Genomic DNA, 25,065 nt, shown 5'->3' on the forward strand with positions numbered 1-25,065 from the left:
ACCTTTTATTTATAGGGAGAGATTAATAACTCAATAAATTTAATTTAAATTCATCTTACATCTATATTTATATAGCGAGAAGAAGATAAGATCGTAAAAGTGTCGGTTTATAAAAAATTTACAAAAGTGATGGTTATCTGACTGCAAGTCGCAGATCACGTTACGGAGAAGTTAAATGGCCTTTGGCGAGCGTTATATATTTACTGACTCTAATGTAATTTTTACTTGGCAACGAATTGGATATTTCTACGTTTATTTAAAAAGCGAAACAAAATTTAAATATAAAGCGAGACAAATATGAAAATAAAGCGAGAAATAAAAAATACTTTTATAAGATATTAAATTAACTTGTATCGCAAAAGAATCGATATACATTTTTTATTTGTTGGAGTCGATATTGTAGTTGCAATTTGAAAATCGGCCTATATAGAACAACACACACACACACACGCACGCACGCACGCACGCACGCACGCACGCACGCACGCACGCACGCACGCACGCACGCACGCACGCACGCACGCACGCACGCACGCACGCACGCACGCACGCACGCACGCACGCACGCACGCACGCACGCACGCACGCACGCACGCACGCACGCACGCACGCACGCACGCACGCACGCACGCACGCACGCACGCACGCACGCACGCACGCACGCACGCACGCACGCACGCACACACACACACACACACACACACATACACACACTGGTGTATTATTTTTCAATTCTAGTATAGTGACAATGAACGTTGAGCTTTGTTGAAACCGCCGAAAATTTTCTTGGTTTCTCTTGGAAACTATGATAGATTACATAATCTGTGATGTTATTATTTAATTACGAAATTCTACTTTTGTACAGTAAAGAAGTAGATACAAAAGAAGAAGTACGGAATGGACAATAGAAAAAATAGAAGGTAAATTTTCTCTGTATTTTCTTGCTTTTGTTCTTTGAGTGACAAAAAATATTATGTAGATGATTTTGTAATATCTATTTGAAAATGTAAAAAATATTAGCAGAAACGGAAAAAGAGATAGATAGATTTTTGAAAAATGAAATAAACGAATATTTAATTCACAATTACAATATTAAGGATACAAATCGAACAAATTTTTAAAATTAAATCTTATTAATAAAATATGGAATACAAATTTCGTTAAAGCAAAGTTGATGTAAAATTACGTAAAAAATACAGTATAATTAATGCAATAATTATTTTTTTGCTGGCGTAATATACAATATATATATATATATATATATCTCATGTTAAACAAGATAAATGAGATATTAAGGCCAGTTAGTAACAAAAATATACCGGATATAAATGATAAACTCTCTTTCCACTTTTGCACTGTGCATCTACCGAGTTTGTGGTAACCTCATCATTCATGGCAAGGTATCCGTATGAGACAATATCGCGTAACTTCAGTCGTTAACGATATAAACAGTTATGCGACATTAAAGGAAATGACTTCGTGCATGCAAATAGGCGAATGCGTTGTATACGCGTGCGATAGTTGTATGGTAGAATGACTGATAACGCCGCGTAACATATACATACGTTCATGGGATCATGCATGCTGAAACGAGGCAATCTCACGCGTAATTAAGCCGTGAGTATTTGCGCTACGAGTACGATGTTTACGCAAAAAATTATTTTCTCTCCGCGCGACAATTGTACGATTCTATATTTTCTCTTGTTCCGTTGATCTGAAAGAAGTCGAGTTGAAAGGTTTACTCTGTGATAATGATGCAAGCGCTTTTTCAAGAAGTAAAGCAAATTAATCCATTTAATTTTGATTAAGTTTTTCTAATTTAATCTTGAGATAATTAACGGGTTGAACGAATTTCGAGAAAATTAAATCCGATAAACTTCCAAAAATATCCGAATCATCGATGCGTTAAACTCTTCTGAATCTCTTCTGAGCGATCTAAATTGTTCCTTAAACGAAAGACTGTATTTCTTGTAGAATTTTCAACTTCTCTCGAAAAAAGTCGCTTACATCATTTCTCCAGCGTTCAGTTGTAAAAACAGAAGAACGTAGATCGCAAGTAAACACATCGCGTGGAACGATAATCCGGAAATGCTTTTGGAGTACCAGTGTATTTTGGGGTCCAGTGCGACCAAGGTTATTTCCATCAGTTTAGCCGCGAAACCAAACAGAGGATAGGTGGTTGGAACAAGTCGGTGAACGGTAAACATCACCCCGATCGTCGAAAGGAGGGTTGGAGTCGTGTGTGACCGAGCTACCGCATCTCCGAAAAGGCTATTTGCGTTGCTCTCTACCCTTTTCGCTTACGGTGCCCATCTCACTGCACCCCTTCTCCAGCTCTTATCTTTTAGCTTCCGTCGGCGAAAGAAGGTTTTTCGAGATGTTTGTTTAAAGGGTTTCTCTTGAGCACCGTGGCGAGGCTCATGCTAATGTAATATTCGGGAGTATATAGCCGCGAGTTATCCTAATTAAAATCTCCAGCTATCGCTCCTTTGTCGCTGCCTGCTCTGACGCCAATCTACTTTCGGATCTTGTTCACATATAATGTTTTCTTGATAAGTTTTTATGATAACGCAATTAGATGAAAACATGTGGACAGCTTTAGGAAAATGTCTACTGAAGAACTGATTAATATAATTGACATTTTTCAATGTGATACTTGTTTGTTGCAGTAACGACATAATTCAGAAATTGTCATTTTTTAGATGTTTGCGAAAAAGAACGAAAATATAAAGAAAGAAAGAAAAACGTGCTTTTAACAAATGTAATTTTATCCCTTTATGAATATTACAACAAAATTGCATTTTCAGGATTGTCACAGATCTGGAAAACTGGGAAAACCGGGAAAAGTCAAGGAAAAATGTAAAAAAATCTGGAATTTTGAAATTGTTCACAATTCCCAGAAACTGTTCCTATTCTAAATAATTGTTATAATTTTTTAAATATTATATCTGACGTTTACAGTCAAATACGTTCAAAACTTGTGCATTTTAAACGATTTTAATAAAATAATTAAAATTTATATCCAAAATTTATATTCAGTATTTTTAGTTGATCCCTCTTTTTTGTCGTAACTGCATCCTTTTTTTTCCAAAACTAATTTATTTTATGCTGTGGCTTGAATTTGTACTCCCAAAATTGTACTATGTCACTAAGCTTTTTTTACGTTATTTTTAATAATATAGACGAGCTTTTCTACAATCCTTGAGTCTAAATGTTAAAATTTACATATTTTATATTACTTATATTATTCATGGAAAATTTTCTATTTTCATCTGGAAAACCTGAAAAAATCAGGGAATTTCAAAATTTATTTTCTGTGGCAACCCTGATTTTAGAATTAATAATATTATAATATTTTAATGATTTAAAATATTCAAACTATTTTCTGAAAAATATTTTTTGGATTGTAATAAATGAGCGACGTATGCATTCCGTGGCATTTTCCTATTATTTTTGTTTTTATTTACAATAGCAGATTTTGCCAATAATGTAAGATATGTATTATTATGCATGTCGTGTAAAGTATAAAGTATCGGTTCGCTTAAAGTCGGAAATGTGCTTTATGCACTCTCTCGGCATCGTAATATTTATGGCACAATAGCGCTATACGTCCGTAATTTGTCGCAAAAGGTAAGACCACTAAGGCTTTCAATAAAGTCTAGTTATTCATTGTCAACGATGTTGCCTTATTTTTGTCGGCGTTTCTCACTTGTTGCTGTAGAATATTTTACTTGGAACCTGCATTGAACCAATATAAAGTACCACGCATGTGTACATGTATAACGATTTACTTCAAAGGTTTTCAATTCGTGTAGTCTACGGGAAATGATAAAAAAGTGATTTTTTTTAGTTTTTGTTAAGAAAAAAGAAGTTTATTTTGGGAAGACATTTTACTTTCTTACAACTTTTTTCCACATTAGTTCCAGAGTATTTTATATAAAAAATACGAGATAAATAGGTGTAAATTGAAAATTTCAGCCATTTATCATGTTTTTATTATCATAATGAAATAGCGATTATCTTAATATTTCCATAGCATCGAAGATTCGCTATGGAATTGTGCCGGTTTCAGTTCTTGGTAAATACGTCTTTAACTGTGCAGTGGAAACGCGATCTGTATGGTCAAGCATCAATAGATATAATACAACTCGATGTAAACTGCTGCACGATAGCGGCCGTCTATTGTGTACAACATGCACACAGTTACGAATAATTGCGTGTTTTATTATGAGGAAAAATGTTGATTGCTCCAATTTCTCTTGAGAATCGAAATTATTAACATTTGAGGACAAATTTTCTTTTCTTATTAATATATTTATTATTATTTAAAAGAATTTCTTCTAGTTGTTGGTAAATAAGTTCCTAACGAAAAAAAAAATAATTAAGATAGATAAAAAAATGTATCAAGAATTACACTGTTCGACAAGAAACTTTTTTTGTCTTCAAAATACCATAATCTCCGTAAATTTTTTGCGCAAATTTTAATGACGCGATCATTAAAATTTGTGTAACAGGATTTTAGTAAATTGGATGTAATAGTAATTGAAGTGATTTTTGGACCATTTTACCTTAATTTATTAAAAATCTTGTGCTACGCAAATTCTGACGATCAACACAAAGAAATCTTTGAATATGTACTATGGCGTTTTAGAGAGAATTTGGGTATTGAACAGTATTATTTAATGATAGCTTAATTTCGCAAACTATCAATTTTTTAATCTATAAGTGCGTAAAAACATTATGTCAATTTTTTCTGTTATATTCACTCGCGATTTGTGTAGGAATCGTTATCACTATCTTACAGTACGAATGGAATAAAATTACATTTAATAAAATGAATTATTAGAGAATATAGGATTAAAAAGTCTGTAACATGGTATGAAATTTTTATAACTATATTTTTTTACGCACATGCAAAAATAGAATGTTATATTTGTGAAATTATTTACTAGATTAATTAATGTCCCATTAATAATTTTGACGACCAGGGCTCTCGGAGCTACATGGTCGATACTGAGCTGCAAATGCATGAGACGACTGCAATCACACGCACACGATACGTCACACGATGTAAATAATCGCGCAGAACGTACCGCCGTCACGCGCGTCAGGGCAAATAATTGCGATTGTTACAAAACGGACGCGCTGCTGAGTGAAAATGTAATTTTGCAATTCGCGATGAAGGGAATCGCCGTTGTTATTCACAAATCGTCACTTTTCATTGATTGTTTTGATCAATTTATTGCCGATCTATCCTTAATTATTGATTAGATGTCCAGTTTTAAGAACAAAATTCCGAAGAATATAAGAAAAAATGAGATTGAAAGTGACATAAAAATATCATAGAAAAAAGAAATGAAAATGAATAATTATTTTTTATTATTAATATATTTCTACTACTTTTAATTTTTATTTTTCTTTTTTTCATATTTTTCTTATTTTTTGATAATTATAAAATTATCTGTCATTATTTTTAATAAGAGAAAATTGAACATTTTTTTTCTTAAAATAAAATGGCTTATTGTTAATTCCCAAATGTATTACATATCTTTTCAATATTGCATGATATTTATTACTAATTATTAATCATATAATTGACGTCTTCGAAGAAAAATAATTTCTTTGTTTATGCATTTGAAAGAGTAAATTAAATCTGTTTTTCCACTCCGTCTTTCACTAATTGCAGACAAACATCAGTTATTATTTCAATTTCAATTAGAACTTTTTATTAAAAAAATATTTGTAGAGGGTTAATAACCCTATCTATCCTTCCCCCCTCTGTCTCTCTTTCTCTTCATATTCATCTTATCGCTCTCTTTTTGCATCGATTAATATCATTTTTTAACAACTCTATCTACCCCCCCTTCTCTCTCTTTTCATTCATCTTATCGCTCTCTTTTCGCACTGATTAATATCATTTTTTGATTATATGAAAGTATGAGAATATAAAGTTTCATTTTTCGATCCTTTTTCTTTCAATAGAAGCGACCAGGGAGTAAACAACTCCGTTTAATCCCGAGACGGGATTCTTATCGCTTCTTTTATGCATACTTTGTAGACCTCGTTAGCGCTCTCTACGCCCTACGTACTTTTTCAACTACTTACTATTTAACAGGGCATTTTTTAATTTAGCAAGCGCATACGGAGCGTCCGCGGATGAAACACTCTACGTGGATATTAAAATTCCTTCGAGATTCTTTCCAACTTTACCGCTCTTTCTTATAGAAAAGAGCTCCGCGGAAAAGTAGTTTAACATTCTTCGACAGTAAGCAGCGACTATCTATACATGTTTATTGATTCTATATACGCATCCTTTTGCTCCCTTTTTCATAAATGAATCTTATAGCAGTTATTTATGAGCAAAGATCATCACTTATCTATCGGCTGTCCTCAAAACGTTACATTGAATAGAAATCGCATCACATGCCATAGAAAAGTTTTCAATTTTTAAATTCTGTGTTGTATATGTAATATTAGATAATAGTGTTCTAAACAAAACAAAATTATAAATTAAAAGAGCGGTACATTTCTAATAGAAAAATAGTTGCTTAACTGCTATATTAACAATCAATATAACAAAAACATAAATTAAAAATATAAATTAGGTTTACGTTTTTCGATCAGTTATATAATATAAATGTGAAAAATAGATATACACATTTATTTTTTTGGAATATCATGATTTAGATATGTATAAGATTTAGAAATATAAGCTCATTAGACAATTAATGAAGAAGTAAAAAAGAGCTTAATGTATGTAATGAATATATTAAATATGAAATCCGATACATATATTAAGAAAATTAACTTTTAAAGATTTAGAGTGATCTTAGAAAATCTTACTCTCTCAAGAAGTTTAAAATAATTCGTAACAATGTTAAGCTTTTAGCTAGCATAATGTCATATTTTCAGTATTGATTTTGGAAAATTCGATTTTGAAGATACATTTAAACGAGATTTCATCAACCACGGGTGACATTCGTTTTTGTCAGTTGAGATTTGCAGTGGAATATGTGTGTCGTTTTTCAACACGAATATGATATGCACAAGTGCGAAACACATAGACTTCTTCATTCCGCATTTGGAGTCCCAATTTTTTCTCCATTTTCTTTTTCTAACGAAAAACAGGTGAAGTAATCTTAGTAATCGACTGAATCAAAAGCTTCTCTGAATGAGAAGGAAACGGATCTGCGTAAATTCGTGTACGTACGCGTGAAAGTGAGAAGAACGTGACGGGAACAGTGGTAGCGGGAAAGTGCGGGAAAGTACAGGAAATCGTGCTGTTTCGATGCTATTTCCATGGAAATTGAACACCTCGAGTGGACCCGCTGGGCTCTCCAGTCGCTTTTCGATGTCTCGATTCACGGCGCGCTATGGAGCACGGAAAAAAGCTGGAAGAGAGCGAATTATCAGACTTCAATAGCGAATGAAAGAACTGAGAGATCGGTTCATTATTTTGAGGCAAACCAGGAAATTAAAAAGTACAAACAATGTACAATATAAAATGCTCTTTCTTTTATTGGAGTGATGATTCGCTTTCTTTCTTAATACACATATATATTTCTAATTTATATCTATAATTAGATGTAGAATTTTGTCTAGATATTAAATTATTTGAAATAAGTTTTAAATATTAAACAAATTAAATATAATGAGAATAAAAAATGAAAAAAACCTACTGTGAAAATTATAAATTAATTTTGAATACGTTCCATTATGAATTCTTTAATTAGTTCAAACTTTTCTTTAATAATAGAAAATATTACGATTTTTTTTAGATATCCTACATCGTTGTTATCTCACATTATTTCGTTCTGTTAATATACTCGACTTTTAACTACCCGACTTCGGCCTTCTCATTTAATTAACAAACATGCGGAGAAAACTATTGTTGGCAGAGCATATTTGGCATTGCCCGGGAAAAGAGAAGAAATAATAAACACAGCGACAATCAGAAAAAAACACACGACAAAAAACGAAGATACTGAAGCGTAAATTGAAACATATGCAGCTGCAGCCGTTTTGAAATAATTACGAACAATGCCGACGGCGTTTGTTTCAAACAAAAAGGTGTACGCAGCACGTGTATCTTTTTGTTTTTTAAATCAAAACCGAAATATTTAGTTTTTGCGACCAATAATTTTTGTTGAATTTGCGATAGCGATACACGTAAAATATCACGATCACCATTCCATGATATATTGGTTTCAGTACTATTGAACTCTTTTAAAGCGTTAAAAAAGACCTTTTAATTCTTTTACTTACTTCGTATCCATCTATATTTCCATATTTTTTAGCTGTATATTATATATATTTTTATGCATCCATTAATTTTTATCAATGTACACGGTTTTCCAAAAGGCATATTGATTTGCTAGTTCTAGCAAAAATCATGTTATATGTAATAGCACATAATTTTGAGAGAGGCCATTTCAAAAATATCGTAACGTATCCTGCAATGAAATGCAATTCGAATTTGACGAGACCAATGAAATGATTTTACTGATCAATCGCCACACACGTCCGCGCGCGCGTGAGTATGTATGTGTATGCATTTTCAATGGATCACATGTGATAGCTCTCTTTGAACTTGCAATCTCTTTCATTTAGGCTGTTTCGCTGGTCTTTTTTTTAGTCCTTTTAACGCTGATACTCCTTTGGTACGATTTTGCACGATCGAGCATCAGTAATATTGAAATTTGTCGGGAATACGATCGAAGCGAGCAATGAAGCCACTTTTTGATCGAGAATCATTGAATAAACATAAAAGGAATGTGATATTAAAAATCGAACATTTATTTGTCGATTTCGCACGAAACATTCGAATTGATTACGTAAACCAATTAAACACTTCTTGAAATTCGGTTCGAGGCGATTCTTATCACTTGGCATATTATCGATTACATTTATATTTACAAACATGTGAATAATTTTTGAGCATCGTAATCTTTAAATATTTACTCTCTTATGTGGTATACTTCATAATAACGTACAGAATTCTGTCTCACAGATCCCTTCCGAATAATCGATGCGATGGCGATGACGATGGTCCGAGAGAAAATCATGAATCGGCAGGCATGTATTGTAGAATGCCGCGACCGATTAGCTTTTATCCCGCGAAAACGCTTATCCGATAACTATTGTTTGCACGCTTCCATTTACGAGGTGAATTTTCCATGCCGCGGTCTGTGCCGTTTATCGGCCGTAACCGTCGCCGATGCCGTCTAATAAATATCACTGGTCGAGCGATTTTATTTTAGTACCTCTAACGTTCTCTCTCCTTCATCGTGATCGGCGTTATCGACCATACCAGCATGTGACCGTTGCGAGCTTAATTGGTCAACTTTCCAAAATCAGCGAAATTCAAATAGTGTAATTAACGATACTATATATTAGTTATTTGTTGAAATGTTTAGAATTAAATGAAAAATAGGTACATTGGTTGACATACAGAGATGTCATCGACTAATATTAGATACATCGTATTTTATTATCTTAACATTTTTTGATTATTTAGAAATCAAAGAACTAATTTAGTTATTAATATTAATATTATTAAAATTTATATTCCAGAATCAGAAAAATATAAAATTGCTATAATTGCTATAATTAATATAAATTGCTGTCAATCAAATGTGAATTATTTTAAACAAGAATTTAAATAGAAATAAACATTGAGCGACGAAATGTGAGTTACGCATTTAGTGAAAATTTCTTGAATACTTTACATGTCAATATGATAAAATATTTTTTACAGAAAAAAATATGGTGCGTGTATATGACCAGTGAATATTTGTCAGAAAATCAAAGCCATTGACATGTTTTCTGCAGTATAGAAAAGATATGCAACAAGATCGTCATAAGACAACAGAAGGTACAAGGTACGGGTGCAGAAGCAAGAAGAAAATTTTCAACTCCGAGAAGGAAGCTTTATTTTTCCTTCGTATGTAAACGAAAGCGGAAATTCGCGTTTGAGAAAATTTTATGCGAATTGAAAAATTCAACTCTTTTCCTCGCGAAGAATATCACGAGTTTGGAAATCGATGGCGATTAGAAGAGGGGATATTATTCATATTGTTGCCATTATGTTCATGAATTGTGTTCTCGAAAAAGACCTATCTATAGACCTTTTAAAGTTAATTTTTTATTTGTGAAAGATGGACGTAAGGATGTTTGTTACGATGTGATATTATTTAATAATATATTGATACTAACTGTTCGCCTCAGCACGGTCCTGACGGTCTCCACGTCCTGTCGTGTAGGCCAACGAGCGTAGACAACGCCAGTGAGCAGGACGACGAACACTCCGATCCAGATAGTCCATGCCAGGACATTGCGCGTTCTGGCGAGCAATTTACGCGCAGTTCTCGTCGAGATCACCTCTTGTGTCGGTATCTCAAGCTTCTGCGCTCGCCTCAGTATATCCTGGAGTCGCTTCTTGGCCTGCTCCACGTCCGGCACTCCCATCGTCTTTAGCCTTATCTTTATCCACCCGTTCTCTCGTTCACACTACGTTGATTCCGAGTCCCGTAGGACCGCGTCTTCGCGCGTAGAGCAGCTGTCGACGGCTCACGATGGAGACATTAAGGGTTGACGGGATCGTAAGATTGTCTCATATAAAGCTCTCCTCGTTGTAATGGTACGTTCTCGATTTTCTGCAAAATTTATTTCATATTCTGATTTTTCATATTCCGAGGATTGCTATTACTTTTGAAATATTACAATAAATATGTGCAGTGAAGTGTATCACATAGCCTTGCTCGTCCGCGAAGTCTTTCTTAGTGTGTAACTTTTCTGATTTCCCTGACAATTTCGCGCATAACAAAATTATTTCTACCCTATAATATAAATATCATTCGATATCTTTCTTTAATGTTTACTCAATTTAAAATTCATTAAAATTGAAAGAGAACAGTTCTAATAGTTCCTGCTTCCTATTTCCAATCTTCATACTCTTACTCAGTTCTCACTCAGTAAACATACGTGAGCAATCTAATATTAAACGAATTGGCATTTAATCTCTACAAAGGAAGAGTGAAAATAAAAGTGAAAAGTTTGAAAATACTGACCTGTTTGGCAGATCTCTTTGCTTCTAACTCATCCCCCGATTACGTAATCGATTCTGGAATTATTCCCGCCGCACCATGGTAATTACCTAATAATTCTGGGATCGATTCCCCTTCCCTTCTCTATCTCGACAGAAATGATGCACGCGGAAACTCGTCCCTAATTTCCTCCTATGTGAAAGTTCGACCTAGTTTTGCTGCGAGCTTCAGGATTATAAGGCTCGTATACGTGTCAGGCACGCTAACGATTTGACGCGCGATGCATCACATTCAATAAGTTGTCTTCGAGAAGTCCAATTTTTAATTATTTATATAACAAAAAGTGAGAGCGATTTAATTAACAGCACGAATGGCAATGTGAAATTAAATGCAAAGGATTTCGTAAAATATAATTTGTTACACACAGTTTTATACAGTTTATTTTATTTTCGAATATTTTTGAATTAATTAACTTGAGTCTATTTTTTAGTTGTAATTCAATCAGACAAATTATTTTTTCAAAACTTTTTAATATATAATATTAACTTATTTCCATTATTTGTTTGAGTTAAAGCATCTTTCAAATTAAAACCAGTAATAAGAATTCAATAAGTTTTATATTTATTTGAATAAGATTAATTCTATAATATTTAACTTTATTTTATATATTATTATTTAATATATTAAGCTCTCTATTAGCTCCAAGGAATTTAAAGCATCGAGAATTTTATTTCTATCAAGTCCCATTATTTCTCCTTTTTTGAATTATATTCTTTGAATTACATTCAGATTCTATTCTACGAATGAATGAGATCGCATTTTCGGATATCTCGAGAGTTTCCGTGAGAACTTCTTCGTTAGTTTCTTATAAATTTTCTAAACGGGGTACTCTGTTGACCTTGTCCGAATTATGTCGCGGCGCAGCCAAAAAATCTTTTGCGAATCTTCCGGGGAAACTTTCGTACCCCTTTGGTCGCGCCCTGAGGGCGGCACGAAGGCTGAAAGAGAGCGGTTTATCTTCTGAAAGAAGCTTCCGCGTGTATGAGGGGAAAGAAAATACCCCTTCGATCAAACCATAGCGACGAGCCGCTAGAGAGCACTAGGCCAGTGATTCTCCATCATCTTCCTCTTCGCCAAGACGTCGATCATTTATCACACGCGCGTTCAACATTAATCAAACGCTTTTGTACCGGTAGAGGAATCTCTAGAATTCATGATACTAATATAGGAATTCGACTAGATTCGAAATTATTCGAATTTAACGCGAAACGTTTGAAATTACAAATCTTTTACAATTATTAATTCTGCCTTGTAAAATGAAGGCTTATTACTCTTGATAAATTCAATGTCGAAATACTTCCTTCAAAATAAAAAAATTGACAAAGAGTTACAATATAAATATAATAGAGAGATTCAATTTTTCGAATAGACTTTAATAAAAATTTAACTTGAAATTTAATTACAAAATGTTTAATGTTTTAAATACTAATAATTAGAAATACAAAACTTTTTGTCAGTTTGTTTATTTAGAAAATATTAATTTTATTTTAAATTATCTGTTATTAATTAGTCTGGATTAATAATTAAAGATCTTATATTGTACATATTCTGCAACTATTATTTCTACAATGCCTTAGGGAATGTTGTTTCAAGAGAAGCTTCGACAGTATTCTATTCCATTCTAAATACAATTACAATATAGATACTTGCAATACTAGCGATAGCATCGGGTTTCAAGCTATCGAATTGATGTTTTCGATACCCGATTCTCTTTACAGCACAATGAGTTTTTGCGTTTGTGGATAACAAACTACTTGTTAAAATTGTTTTGTCTTTCTTAAGTTTCTGTTTCTTTAATTCTTTTCTTTCGACTTCTTCGAGTCCATTTTAGTTTTACTAGAACTTTTAAACCCCATTAGAAATAAACGTCTTTTGTAATGAATTAAAAACAAATTAAAAAATTGTAAAAACTGCGTGACAAATGATTTTTTAAAAATATTTTTCAAATTAATTTTATTTTTAAAAACTTTTAATTTTTAATAGAAAAATCTAAAAACAGGATAGCAGCCAATATAACATTCATTGTAAAAAGTTCTCTGAGTTAGTTGGCCAAATTAACTATTACACGAGGAAAATTTTACTTAATGTTCACATGAGATTCTCGATGAGAGGATTAATGTGAAATATAAAGAATTTATATCTATATACTTGGCAAGTAGTAATACCGCACAGTAAGCAGCGAATCCATTTTGTGCTCTCATGCGGAATAACTCATTTGACGTTAGCTAAACACGATGAACTAAATGCGTGTGGGATATCGCCAACTAACGTCTACGAGTCCGAGATTGTCTCAGCAAACACGCTCGCTAATTCATAATCTCTCCGGAGACCGTTCTGGAGACGGAGATGCGCCACACTCGATTACACTTGAGAATCCCTTCGCAGGGAATCCTATTCCGGCAAAATTACAGAAATCTTCTGCGACGAATACGGAAAACGTGTTAATTAAACTCAGTCGCTTGGTATCAACAATTTTGCGAGCAGATGTTTAAATAGAGTGTTCCAGCATAGCAGACGCTGTATTATTTATGTGTTAGAAAAGTTGAGAATTTAAGGCGGAGTTTTTAAATGAGTTTGATTCCTCTCTTTGATGGGAATAATTACTGATACAAATATCGTAAAACAGCAAAAAATATCATTATATATAGCAATATAATCAAACGTTTGGATTAAATATAAACATTAATCGCTTTATATAAAACCGATCGCAATTACAGATATTAATTAATTTTGTAGATATATTTTTATCGTTTGCGTTTACAAGCGTTTGTCACGTTTTCTCTTTTTCACTGTTTTAATTACGATTCGAATAATGAGGTCATAAAGTATAGAAATAAGTTCCGCGTATTCTCGTCAGGATTTGTCGGAAATTATATTGTAATGATATCGCATTTCTGAAGTTCAGAGAGGAATCATATATGATTGCATCTGAAGCATGTCGCCTGATATCAAACTTTCCATCTAATTGCAGTGCTCTTAACTCAAAGACAAGTCATTCAGGTTAAAGATATTCCTTCTTACTGCATGATAAGCAAAGCTTATTTCGAACGTTTTGAGTTTCATTTATTTTAGCAAAAATATACTATTCAAGTTATTTTATTTAAAAAATTATATTTAAAAGTAGAAATTATTAAAATAAATTTTTTATTAAAAATAAAATAAAGTTTTAGAATTAAAATAAATTTTACTCGCGTAATCTATTTATGATGATTATATATATATATCCGCATTAATAATCATGATCTGTTAATTAAATATGCTTGTAATTTTAATTAAAATTCTCACGATTACACTGTTAAATACACTAATATGATTAATGTTATAATATCGTTGCTGTCAAACATTGTAGGAATGCATTTTGAATAAATGAGAGGGTGTTATTAATTATTTTACTTTAATCATCATACTACAAAAATGTCTTACCGTTCTTATTAAAAAATTGTTTTTTTAATTTTCAAAAGATTTTTTTTAAATGATCAAATTGCTCAAAGTTAACATTTTTTCGATAATTATTCTTCAGATTTACATTATTTCATATCGCTACGAATTCGACAACTGATCATTGCAGTATGTTTTTTCAAACGTTAATTGTAATTAAGATATTTCATTAAAATAAATCGTTTTATTTTTCATTGATTCTTAGAACCAATCAGACTAATAAACTTACGAAAATAGTTTGTAGTTAATGTATCGGTTGATCATTATTTTTAGTCTACTATTAGAAAATCATATTGGAAAATAGCGTAGAACGTATCGTTTCTTAGTTATATGACTTACTGTTAAATCCATTTAAGTACTATGTGTATTATCAACAAATCGTCGAAACTTGCAATGATTTGTTGTAACAAATTCGATTAGTCATTATTTCCGATATACAAGAATTATATCTGCACACATCCTGTCGATTTTAACCAAATTTATCTATACGGCACTCACTCGTATCGCTATAGGATTTCGGTTGGTCAACACTGGCAGTATAAAACAATTAAATTTGTGCACATTCCGCCCACTGTCGAGTAACTTCGCTCGTCCGTCGAACTCGTACCTCTCATTCTATATTGCCCCATATTGCTGACAAACGAATTGGCAAGTGATTGCCGTAGAATTTTGGTAGTGCCTCGGTCAACGTATTGCCGTATAACATGTGACTATTAAATCGCTACACATTCCATTTGTGTTAGCCAACGTCATCGCCATCAATACGTCCGTGCCGTTCACTGATATTGTCACATATTGCTGCAGTTATTTGGTCAACGTTGATGGACACAATACAATTACGTTATTAATGCGCGATATTGTTGGTGTTAACTATTCTCACAAAGTTATTATTCTGTATTGCTAAAAAAATAATTGATGACGATAACTAATAAAATTGATCATATCGATTTAATTAAAATCAACATTGCCAAACGATACGCCATGGAATTGTCGTTCAAGTTGTCCAGCATCGTCGATGCAAAACAATTGGATTGACACATATTTCGTTCGCATTAATCAACTCCCTCGTCATCTGATCGAACACATATGTATAGCTGTATACGCGATATCTGATATCACATCTTTACTGAAATTTTATCGCCTGAAGCGACTTCTTGGATGAGCAAGGTTTGACTTGACCGCGTTTTCTCTTAGTACGAGATCCTTACTGTGTATCGGCACTCTTCCCTCGGCGAGGACACTTTTACCCATCAGTAACGCCAGCGAGACCGGTACACAATCCTCGACTGGCACACGACACCCTACAACGTCTCGTATTGCGTGAGCTGCACTCCCGAGGGATGAATTTTTAGATCGAGGCCAGCATCGTGGCGTTCATTTTCTGTCGGTGAAACAATTCGCGTTTGTGCCTTACCGAGTGGACGACCGAGTGAAGACCGAAACGAAGGTGGGAACACAATCTCGCGGACGGCGGCCCGATTCCCCGGACGGGCGAGAACTGACCGGCCTCGCCGAGGGTAGCTACCCTTATAGATATACGATGATGGGGGACGCGCGCATGTGCCGCACCGGCGGTGATGCCGCGCCACGCTGCGGATCCGGCCGGCGCGGCGCGCTAAAGGGGTACGTCGATGGGTCTACCAAGGGGGTGAGCGAGCAGCTACCAGCAGGGGAGAAAGTCGGTCGCTCGGCCGGAAAGTGACAATGATAAGAACCCGTGCATGCTGGACGCGAGAGCGAAACGCAAAGATCTTTCAACGCGTGCGAAAATGTTGTGATCGATATATCGTGCGAATTTATTCCGCGCGAATACTATTTTTAACTGTGCAAAATTGACAATTGATGGAAAATCGATTGAATTAATTAGACACTGAATGAAATTGAAAACTGACTTGTGCACGTTGAATATAAAATTGTTACCTTATGTGCATGCAAAATCTTCAGAAAATCTCGTAGAACTTTAGAATTATTTACTTGTTGCTATTTCTTTAGAATATTATCTTTGTAAAAAATATGAATTACGTGTATGCAACAAATATATATACATAATTTATTATTTTAAAAGAGCAGTGTATAATGCTGGCTTTTAAATATGCATATATACATGACTCAACTGCAAAGTTATTGCAGTATATATCTAATATCTATGGCGAAACAATGTCGTGCTAGTTTCGACTTGCAGATAAGCCACATAACTTTGAAGCGATATATTTTGTATTTTAACATCTTTTGCATAAATTAAAAAAAATAAATTATTAAAACATAACCATATAAGGTTTACAAGATTGGAAACGTTAGCTTAAGGTATTAGACATAAAGAAACCGACCTCATTTTGAAATTAATAACAGGATACTGTTTACTTTACAATTTTTATTACAGCTAGTAAATTATACAAAATTAGTATCTATACAAAATATGAAAAATAAGGATAATGTATGAAATGGCGCTTTTATAAGCGTAAAGCTACATATTTCGTTGCACAATACCATTTCCAGAAGAGTTTTGCAACAGGAGTTGTAAAACTCTTCTGGAATTACCGATTATCCTTTTTCGCCGAAATATCACATTGCGTTCTCTCTCTCGTTGTAGGCAGTAGTTAATAAAAAAAAAACCGCGAAAACCGCAAAAAAAAACCCGCACGCTCAGCAGATCAAAGAAAAGCGAGTAACCGAAGTGGCGTGCGGAAACGAAGTTTTTAATTTACGTCGCCGAAGTAATACGTCGACGACGACATAAACGCGTGAAACGTGGAATTCGGTGAGAAATATTCTCCCGAGCAGTTCTCATTTCACCCCGTGTTCAAATATGTGCCCGACTACTATGCGTCCCGCGAGCGCATACTTCGAGTCGCACTACTCGTGCCGCTAAAACTCCCGTAATTGCAAGAATCCTTCAGCGACTTCCCGTCGCGTTTTTCTCCTCCTTTCCCTTTGCTCTCACCGGTTTTTATTGCCTGAGCGGTTAGCAAACTCGTGCGAAAATGTTCATGCGCTGCGAACTATCCTAAATCGCAACTTGGCGACACTTTCCCAGAAAATTGGAAGAATTCTCGACAAAATACAATAACAGCATAATATTGATTTATCTATTAATTCACTGTATTGTACAAATCTTTATTTTACAAAAGCAGCATTACGTTTATTTATTTGACAATTTTATTTGACAACTTTATTTCTGTTTTTGACAAATATTGTGTTTGACTTGTGTCGAGTATTTTTCTGTACACATACTCTTGACTGTCTAACTTTTAACAATGCTTATATTTGATATCATCTAGTTCTTTTTCCAAATTCATAATTTACCTGTGTAGAGCATAGATAGAGAAAGAGGCAGAGATAGAGGGAGGAAGACAGAGACAGAGAGGGGGGAGAGAGAGAGAGAGAAAGAGATGTAAATATCTGTGCGAATGCAATTCCGAAGTTGCTCATGAATATGGTCGTTTTCTACTTTTTTCGCGACTTGCTGACGAAACCGTCACATGCTTGCGTGCGTTCGAAATTTGCTCGCATGTTCAGCGTCGATAAGCGTTATCGGGAGTGTTCCAGCTCATTCGACGCGCGACCAATTACTTTTACCCTGGGCACTTAACGGAGACAATGGGGGGCACGTCGAAGACGGAAAATCAAGTGGCGGGAAAACGGCGGAGCATGTCACGTTTACCGTACAAATGTCGCGCGCAATCACCCGTGAAGATAACGAGATCGTTAATTAGCGGTCGCGAAAAACGGTGTGAAAGGATTCACGAACGGAGCGAAATAAAAAGATTTTGTCCGCAAAAAGAACGTATAGTGTGTGAAACGATTTTTTTTAGAATTCTGCTCAAATCTTTTTCTTTTCCCCTTTCCTTTCTAAAATAAAAAACAGAAACACTGTTAATCTGACAGCTATACGACAAAATTATGAAACTATATTAGATTCTCGAGAAGTGTAAATTTTATTTCTTGATTCCTAAATAAATCAGACTTAACTTGTTATGTTCATTACGAAAGTTACATTTGAGATTAATAATAAATAGTTTCGTTGTTATGTTTGGAGGAATTTAATTTAATTTATAATTAAATAATATATTTTAAATGCCCTCGAGATACTTTGAATGCAAAATATAATTTCGAACAATTAGCATGTGGAATTTAACGAATAAATAATGAATTTATGAATAAATTTATAACTAGATTTATTGTTTATTTACTATGAAAGTTATTGAATTACACTATGATTGAATTATATTATAAACTACCGATTACATCGATATTTTTATGTTCTGGTAATATTATTTACTCACATTACTTTATTGAATTGTTTATTGTGCTATCTATTATTTAAGAAGAATATCAGAGAAAAATCATAAATATATTTTTGTTCTTCTGATATTTTCTGTCAATTCGCGCCTAAATCATACATAAAGGGAAAAACGAATTGAAGAAAGTAAAGATAATTAATTATAAGATTTAAGAGATCAGAAAAATGACGGTAAATTTGACTCACAGTTGTTTATAGCGATAATGAAATCTTTATTCAACATGTGAAATATAGCAAGAAAATGTTATGAATATAAAAAAAAGAATGAAAAATGTCATTTCATCTTTTGTTACGAGTTTATTAAACTAGGCGATTTCAAATTCAGCATTAATTTATGATTTGAATATCAATGTTCAGTTTATTTATTCTTGTATTGTTGAGCTTTTTTGACGAAGATTTTACCGATATGTTTTGTGGCATTTAATTTTTTGAAAAGTTTTGATTATCCGCTTATGCAATTTACATGAATGTAATTATATAACAAAATATCCTTTTAACGAGTATTACATACGTAAACTGGTAAATTGTTAAATTACTAAAATGATATTAAAATTACTTAATTATGTTATAAAAATTACTAAAATGTACATTAAAATTGTTAAAACTAGAAAATTTTAAAATTCTTTAAAAAATTATTTAAAAACCATTACACGATATACTAATAAGGAATAACTTGTATAGTACAGTTTTTGCACACTTATTATTAGAACCATGTACAATATATAAAATGATATACGTATTACGATTCGATAATAGGATTGAAACTTATGTGATCACAATCGCCATGATATCGAAAACGCATCGACGTACTTCGTAAAAGCTCGTGAACTCAATGGTAATGAATAGAGGAGCTTGTAGCGTCGTTACGCGAAGTTTTAACAGGACGAAAGCGCCGTAATAACATAGTCGCGAGCGCATGTACTTGTCGATAAAACCGCGTACAAATAGGAGATAAAAGAATATTTAATCAGCGCGCATGAAGTGGTGCGGAGATAGGTAACAAAAAGTAGAATCGTCCCCCAAATGGGAAGAGGTCTCTCGAGTACGAGATAGAGAGAACAGATAAACGCGCGGTTAATTAGTATGCAAAGTTTGGGAATACCGTAGCCGAGTTAACAGGGAAAGCGTCGCCGCCGACGGTGTTACGTGAAGACTTGTGCAAATAAATTGCGGAGAGATTATTATGTCGCGATTTGCGCGATGCGATGAATGAAGCGTGAAGCGTAAGTGATATATAGTCAACGTAATTTAAAAAATCTGTCATGCGACGCCTGTAGACGGAGACTTATATGTATGAGAATTTGAATAATGGAATGTGATAGCTGAGTATATACAGAAATAACAAAACAGGAGACACAGGTAATATCTTGGGTTTCAAGTTAGATTAATTTCCGAGACCAAGTCATGTATTTGTGCGCGTATATCTGAGTACTTAAAATAACAGTATGATAATATATTATGATAATATATATGCTGATAACATGAAGTTTTATGCACAAAATGCACATTCCAGTACGTTCTCTTTTATATATATTAGTTAATTTCTTTTTATCAAAATTTGTGAGTTTTTTATTCAGAAAAAAGTTAGAAACGTGATTGAAATATTTATATAATTCTCCCATGTTTTTTTTTATATGAATTTACTTAATATTTCACATAGTGATGTAACTTCATCAAAGTATTTATCAGTTTCGAATTGATGCTTGAGAAGCCTATTATTACTTAATCATTTGCTAAAGCATTGATGATGCTTCCTCTTTGAAAGAGATAAGGACCGATTGAAGGAAAGCGAAACGATGGACACTAAGTGGATGAGGGAGTATTTGGACAGGCAATATCTCGACTGATGAAATCTCGATGAAACAAGGATACTGATGAAACAAGGATACTGATCTCGCATCGAAGTTTCGGCAAATCTGGGAGAGAGAGAGGAAGAGGGAAAGACAGAGGGGAGGGGAATAGTAATAACCGAGGTTATTAGTACTATAAACTACTAGTCGATACTATTGAGAAGAGCCTTGGAGAATAAACGCTCAAGAAATGGATATCGAAAATCGAACGATACGCATCTGTCTGTGTGATTCAAAATGGGCAGTATTGGTCTACAAATCGTGAGAACGACTATGGGAAAATGCCGAAATACAGTAATAAATTGCAAACGCGGCGCTCGTCGTGTTTGCAACTTCGATCTTGACAAAAATTAGAGAAAATCGAGTAGAGAGAATTTAATTTATTTTTTGTGCCTTAACATAGTCGTTGCGTGAATGTCGAGCAAGTTCTGCAATCAGAACGAGGATTTGTAGTTGGTGTACTCACAGAAAGATTGGGAAACTCAAATTTGTCCTTAAATGAAGATTAGACGTAGCGTTTTATGCGATGAGAATTTTATTATATCGACGTTCGAAAAGTTTTAATCTCTTTTTATTCTCTTTTTATGTGAATTAATTTTTTATAAAATTTAAATATTATACCACATGCAATTAACATATATATGAAATTTTTTATTTTTTATTTTTAAACTTACTGTTTTAAATATCAAAGCTTCATCGAATTGACTTGCGTGTGTATGTGTGAAAGTAAATTTTTTATTAAAAAAGTTAAAATATCTGATTTCCATTTCAATAACTAAATATAAATGTTTAATAAATTTTATCAAATTTTAACTTAATTATGTACATATTCATATCATTATAGCTTAATTGTAAATATATATTATTTTTCAGATAAGATCTTACTAAATTTAATTATTTTTATATTTTAATAATGATCACACATTACACATTTTTGCAATGAAATATATTTTGATGATGTTATATTATGATGAAAATAATTTTATTTTTTTTTAGGGATCGTAATAAATTTTGTAGAAAATTGCGAAAAATGAAGGAGAAGGATTATAATATGGATTAAGACAGATGTGTAATTAGGGATGAGCCGCGTTGAAAGCTCATGCGACGCTAAAGTATCGCGGGAATTCTTTTTTAGAGAGCGAAATTTCATGCCAGGAATTACTTCGTCTCGGGCGAACGCGAACGCGATACGGTACGCGAATAAAACAAAGTATCCACGAACGTCATCATGATGAAGAGAAATCGGGAATCGTCGCCGGGGATCATTTGTCAAGTAGTTGCACGCGAGTGCTTCCGCGCTGATCCGTTTATTATTTGAAATCGCTGAAAAGACTGAAGGAAAGTGATCGAGGAGTCGGATGAGTGCAATTCGAAGAGCACAAAAACCGGATTACGGTGCAAAATTGACGAGTCAGAATCGCAGTTATGAAGAAGTTTTTTGTACGCGAAAGCAGTGAAAATGACTATAACTTTTAAGAAAAAATGGCAAATAAAAGAATTGATAAAAATACACGTTTATACTCAATAATGCTTCTTTTTTTTTTTTTAAAGGAAAGAAAAGCTGTAAACTATTAAAAAGACATCATACATCTAATAAAAAAAATATATTTTTAATTTTATATTTAAAATTTGTCTAAAAAAGTTACATCTAGAAAGTTTTCGCCTATATTATATGTACAGTAGTATAGACATTATAATGGAAATTATTTATTTTCAAGATTCAAGAATCTAAAAAGTAAATAGACAATTTATTGAAGAATCTGTAATTGAACGTTGGTGCAACACTACGCCAGAGGACATTGCGTATATAAGGCCAAAAGTGCCGAGGGACATACAAAGTGAAATCGTAGACGAGCGATCCAGCTGCAATCTTGACGAAGATCGGCACTCAAGCACCAAACCGTTTGTCAGAGGGACACCATAAAGATCCTTGCGAGTCGAATTCGCTCTTTATGCGCTCTAGACAGTCGTTTATTACCCTCGAAGGGTCGAGGGGTTGAATACGGTTAAGGGTAGTTCATCGCAGACCGTCTGGAGATGCCTATCGTTCCAGAAAAGCACCGCTTCCTCCTTCCCACTTTGTCACCAACTTATTTCGCTCTCTATCGATATCCCCTTTTCTTCTGAACGGTTCTGATAACGACATCATCGTTGATGGGAATATTATTCTACGGTGAATGAATGAGTAAAAGTGAAGGCATTGTATTGAAAGTACTTTGTACGTTTGGGTGAGAAAGCTCGTAAGAATCCCCTGCTTTCGCATATTTATTTCTAGATTTTATGAAAATGTATATTTCTGCTTTTGCAGAAAACATTTTGCAGAAAATAACTGAAACATTAATCTGAAAGATTAAATCCCAGAAAATTAGATTTTAAATTAAATTAAATTATACCTCTGTACGTACGTGTTTACAAAATTAAATTTTCTGAATTTTGGGCTAAAATTAATTGAATCATTATTATGATCTGTTTTTATTAAGGTGTTGGTTAGAAGAAGAACACAAACTTATTTCAGAAACTGTAAGTTGTTTTGTGTTTTACAGAATATATCTACATTATTGCAACTTTATTAATAATTTAATGAAGTTGCTTGCTACAAAAATATTCTGTAAACTAAAACAAAAACTAAAAATACTCAAAACAGAAGAGCGCAGGAGCGCTACAACTTCATTGATAATTAACGAAGTTGCAGTTGTTTCTGACTATTTTGCAAAAACAGAGTAAAAGAACTTGGAAATTATGAAGCTATGTAAATATTTCTCAAAACAGGATATTTTTCCTTATTATGTCTTTTTCTTCAACCATCGTCGCAATTATTTTCCCATGGGACATGCTGCTCGCTGCAGACTTGACGATACTCGCGATACCGCTCCTTTCAAGATATCCGACGATCTTTAATGCAAACGTGCAAAGTGCGTAATTCACATGCAGGAGCGAATTCACGGAGCCGTTTTGCGGCAAAAGGGCCGTACGTTCCATCACGTTAGTACGGGCTTAAGGCGGAGATCGCGGTCGCGATACGTCAGGGATTTAATTGCCGGCTCGACGAACTCGACCAGCTGCTCTTGAACAGCGCGCGAGCGTATTAGCCCTTCCGCTGCCGCCTCCTAATTTCAATTATTATCCCATCCGTTATTGCCACTCGGAAACGCCTCTTTTCAGCTCTCTGCTCCACGATGAGCGAATAAATCGCGCACGCCGGCCGTTTACCGCCGATTTATTCGCTAGTAAGCCGTTATGACGAGTTCGCGCTCATAAACCCTCTATTGCTAATGCCGCTCTTATTGATCGATAGAGTCTATCTTATTCTATAAACGCTATTTAGGTCATTTTCGCGGTTTAAGGTTAAGGGACAAATGACTTGTACGATATAACTCATCGTATATTTATGTGATCGAGAAGAAAACGAATTTAAGATTCCTATATAATAGAAAAAGTATTAGGTGTTGGAATTAATTCGTAGCGTTTTACAAGTGATGGGAAGTACTTTCATTAATGTATTTTTTAATGCTCATGTGAAATAAATAACATTCTTTCATTAAAAAACGCTACGAATTAATTCCAACACCTAATATTCTAAGAGATTTTTTATCATATATATAAAATATGTTTTCTAAAAAGAGAATTAAAAATCTTATAAAATTAGAAGAATTTTTGAAAGATTTTTTAATATTTATTTTTCTTCCAAATAATATTAAAAAAGAGTATTAACAGAATTAATTAATTTTTTAAAAATAATTTATTTACATGTTTATTAAACGAAATAATGGAATAATTTAAATTCTTTTGTTAGTTTAAAAACAAATATCTAATTATATCAGTAAATATCTGTTTTATGTATACATCTATAGCACATCTGTAGTTATAAAAATGAATAAATTTCAGTAATTTCTCATCGTTAATTTTAATAATTATCGCATTCATTATGGCTCCTGATTCAATTTTACCGGACAAACAAATAAATTACATGCCATTTTATCCGCTTGAAAATTTGGTATATTACAGCTCGTAATTAGTTCGTTAACAAATTTATTGTCTTAATTAATAACATCATAACGCGCGTATTACTTCCGGTTTACTAGCATTTTCAATTGGCGCATCGATGTAATGTGCACAATAGGAAAGATAAGCAATATAAATACTCATTGAAATAAAATTAAACGCAATCGAACATTATCGGAATATATTATCGCAATAATTACATTAAAATAATAACTATAAAGTTGCAATACTTACTCTGCGAATATTAATAAAGAAATATTATTTCTACATATTTAGTCATATACATATTTTGTTATGAATTCAATCGTTTATTCATATATTGAAAATTATGTCTCAATATTGAAACAATCGACGTTTTTCTTCGTTTATT

General features: G+C 33.4%; 1 protein-coding gene across 3 annotated transcripts in view; it reads right to left on the reverse strand.

The window, feature by feature from the left end:
* Positions 1–17,697, reverse strand: part of LOC147908553 (uncharacterized) — a 99,322-nt gene extending 81,625 nt beyond the window's left edge. The window contains exons 1-3 of one of the 3 annotated variants that reach the window (XM_087409300.1): positions 15,752–17,697; positions 10,216–10,655; positions 556–7,391 (exon numbers count right to left, since the gene is read on the reverse strand). In XM_087409300.1, coding sequence (XP_087265426.1) covers positions 7,362–7,391; positions 10,216–10,467 — 282 coding nt within the window. In that variant the 5' untranslated portion in view covers positions 10,468–10,655; positions 15,752–17,697 and the 3' untranslated portion in view covers positions 556–7,361. Of the gene's footprint in view, positions 1–555; positions 7,392–10,215; positions 10,656–15,751 lie in introns of those variants that run through there. The other 2 variants (XM_087409298.1, XM_087409299.1) reach the window with 2 other exon arrangements.
* Between the last annotated feature and the right edge of the window lie 7,368 nt (positions 17,698–25,065).

The sequence above is a fragment of the Acromyrmex echinatior genome, chromosome 9, assembly GCF_024713525.1.
Source record: "Acromyrmex echinatior isolate Ae372 chromosome 9, ASM2471352v2, whole genome shotgun sequence".
NCBI classification, from domain to species: Eukaryota; Metazoa; Arthropoda; class Insecta; order Hymenoptera; family Formicidae; genus Acromyrmex; species Acromyrmex echinatior.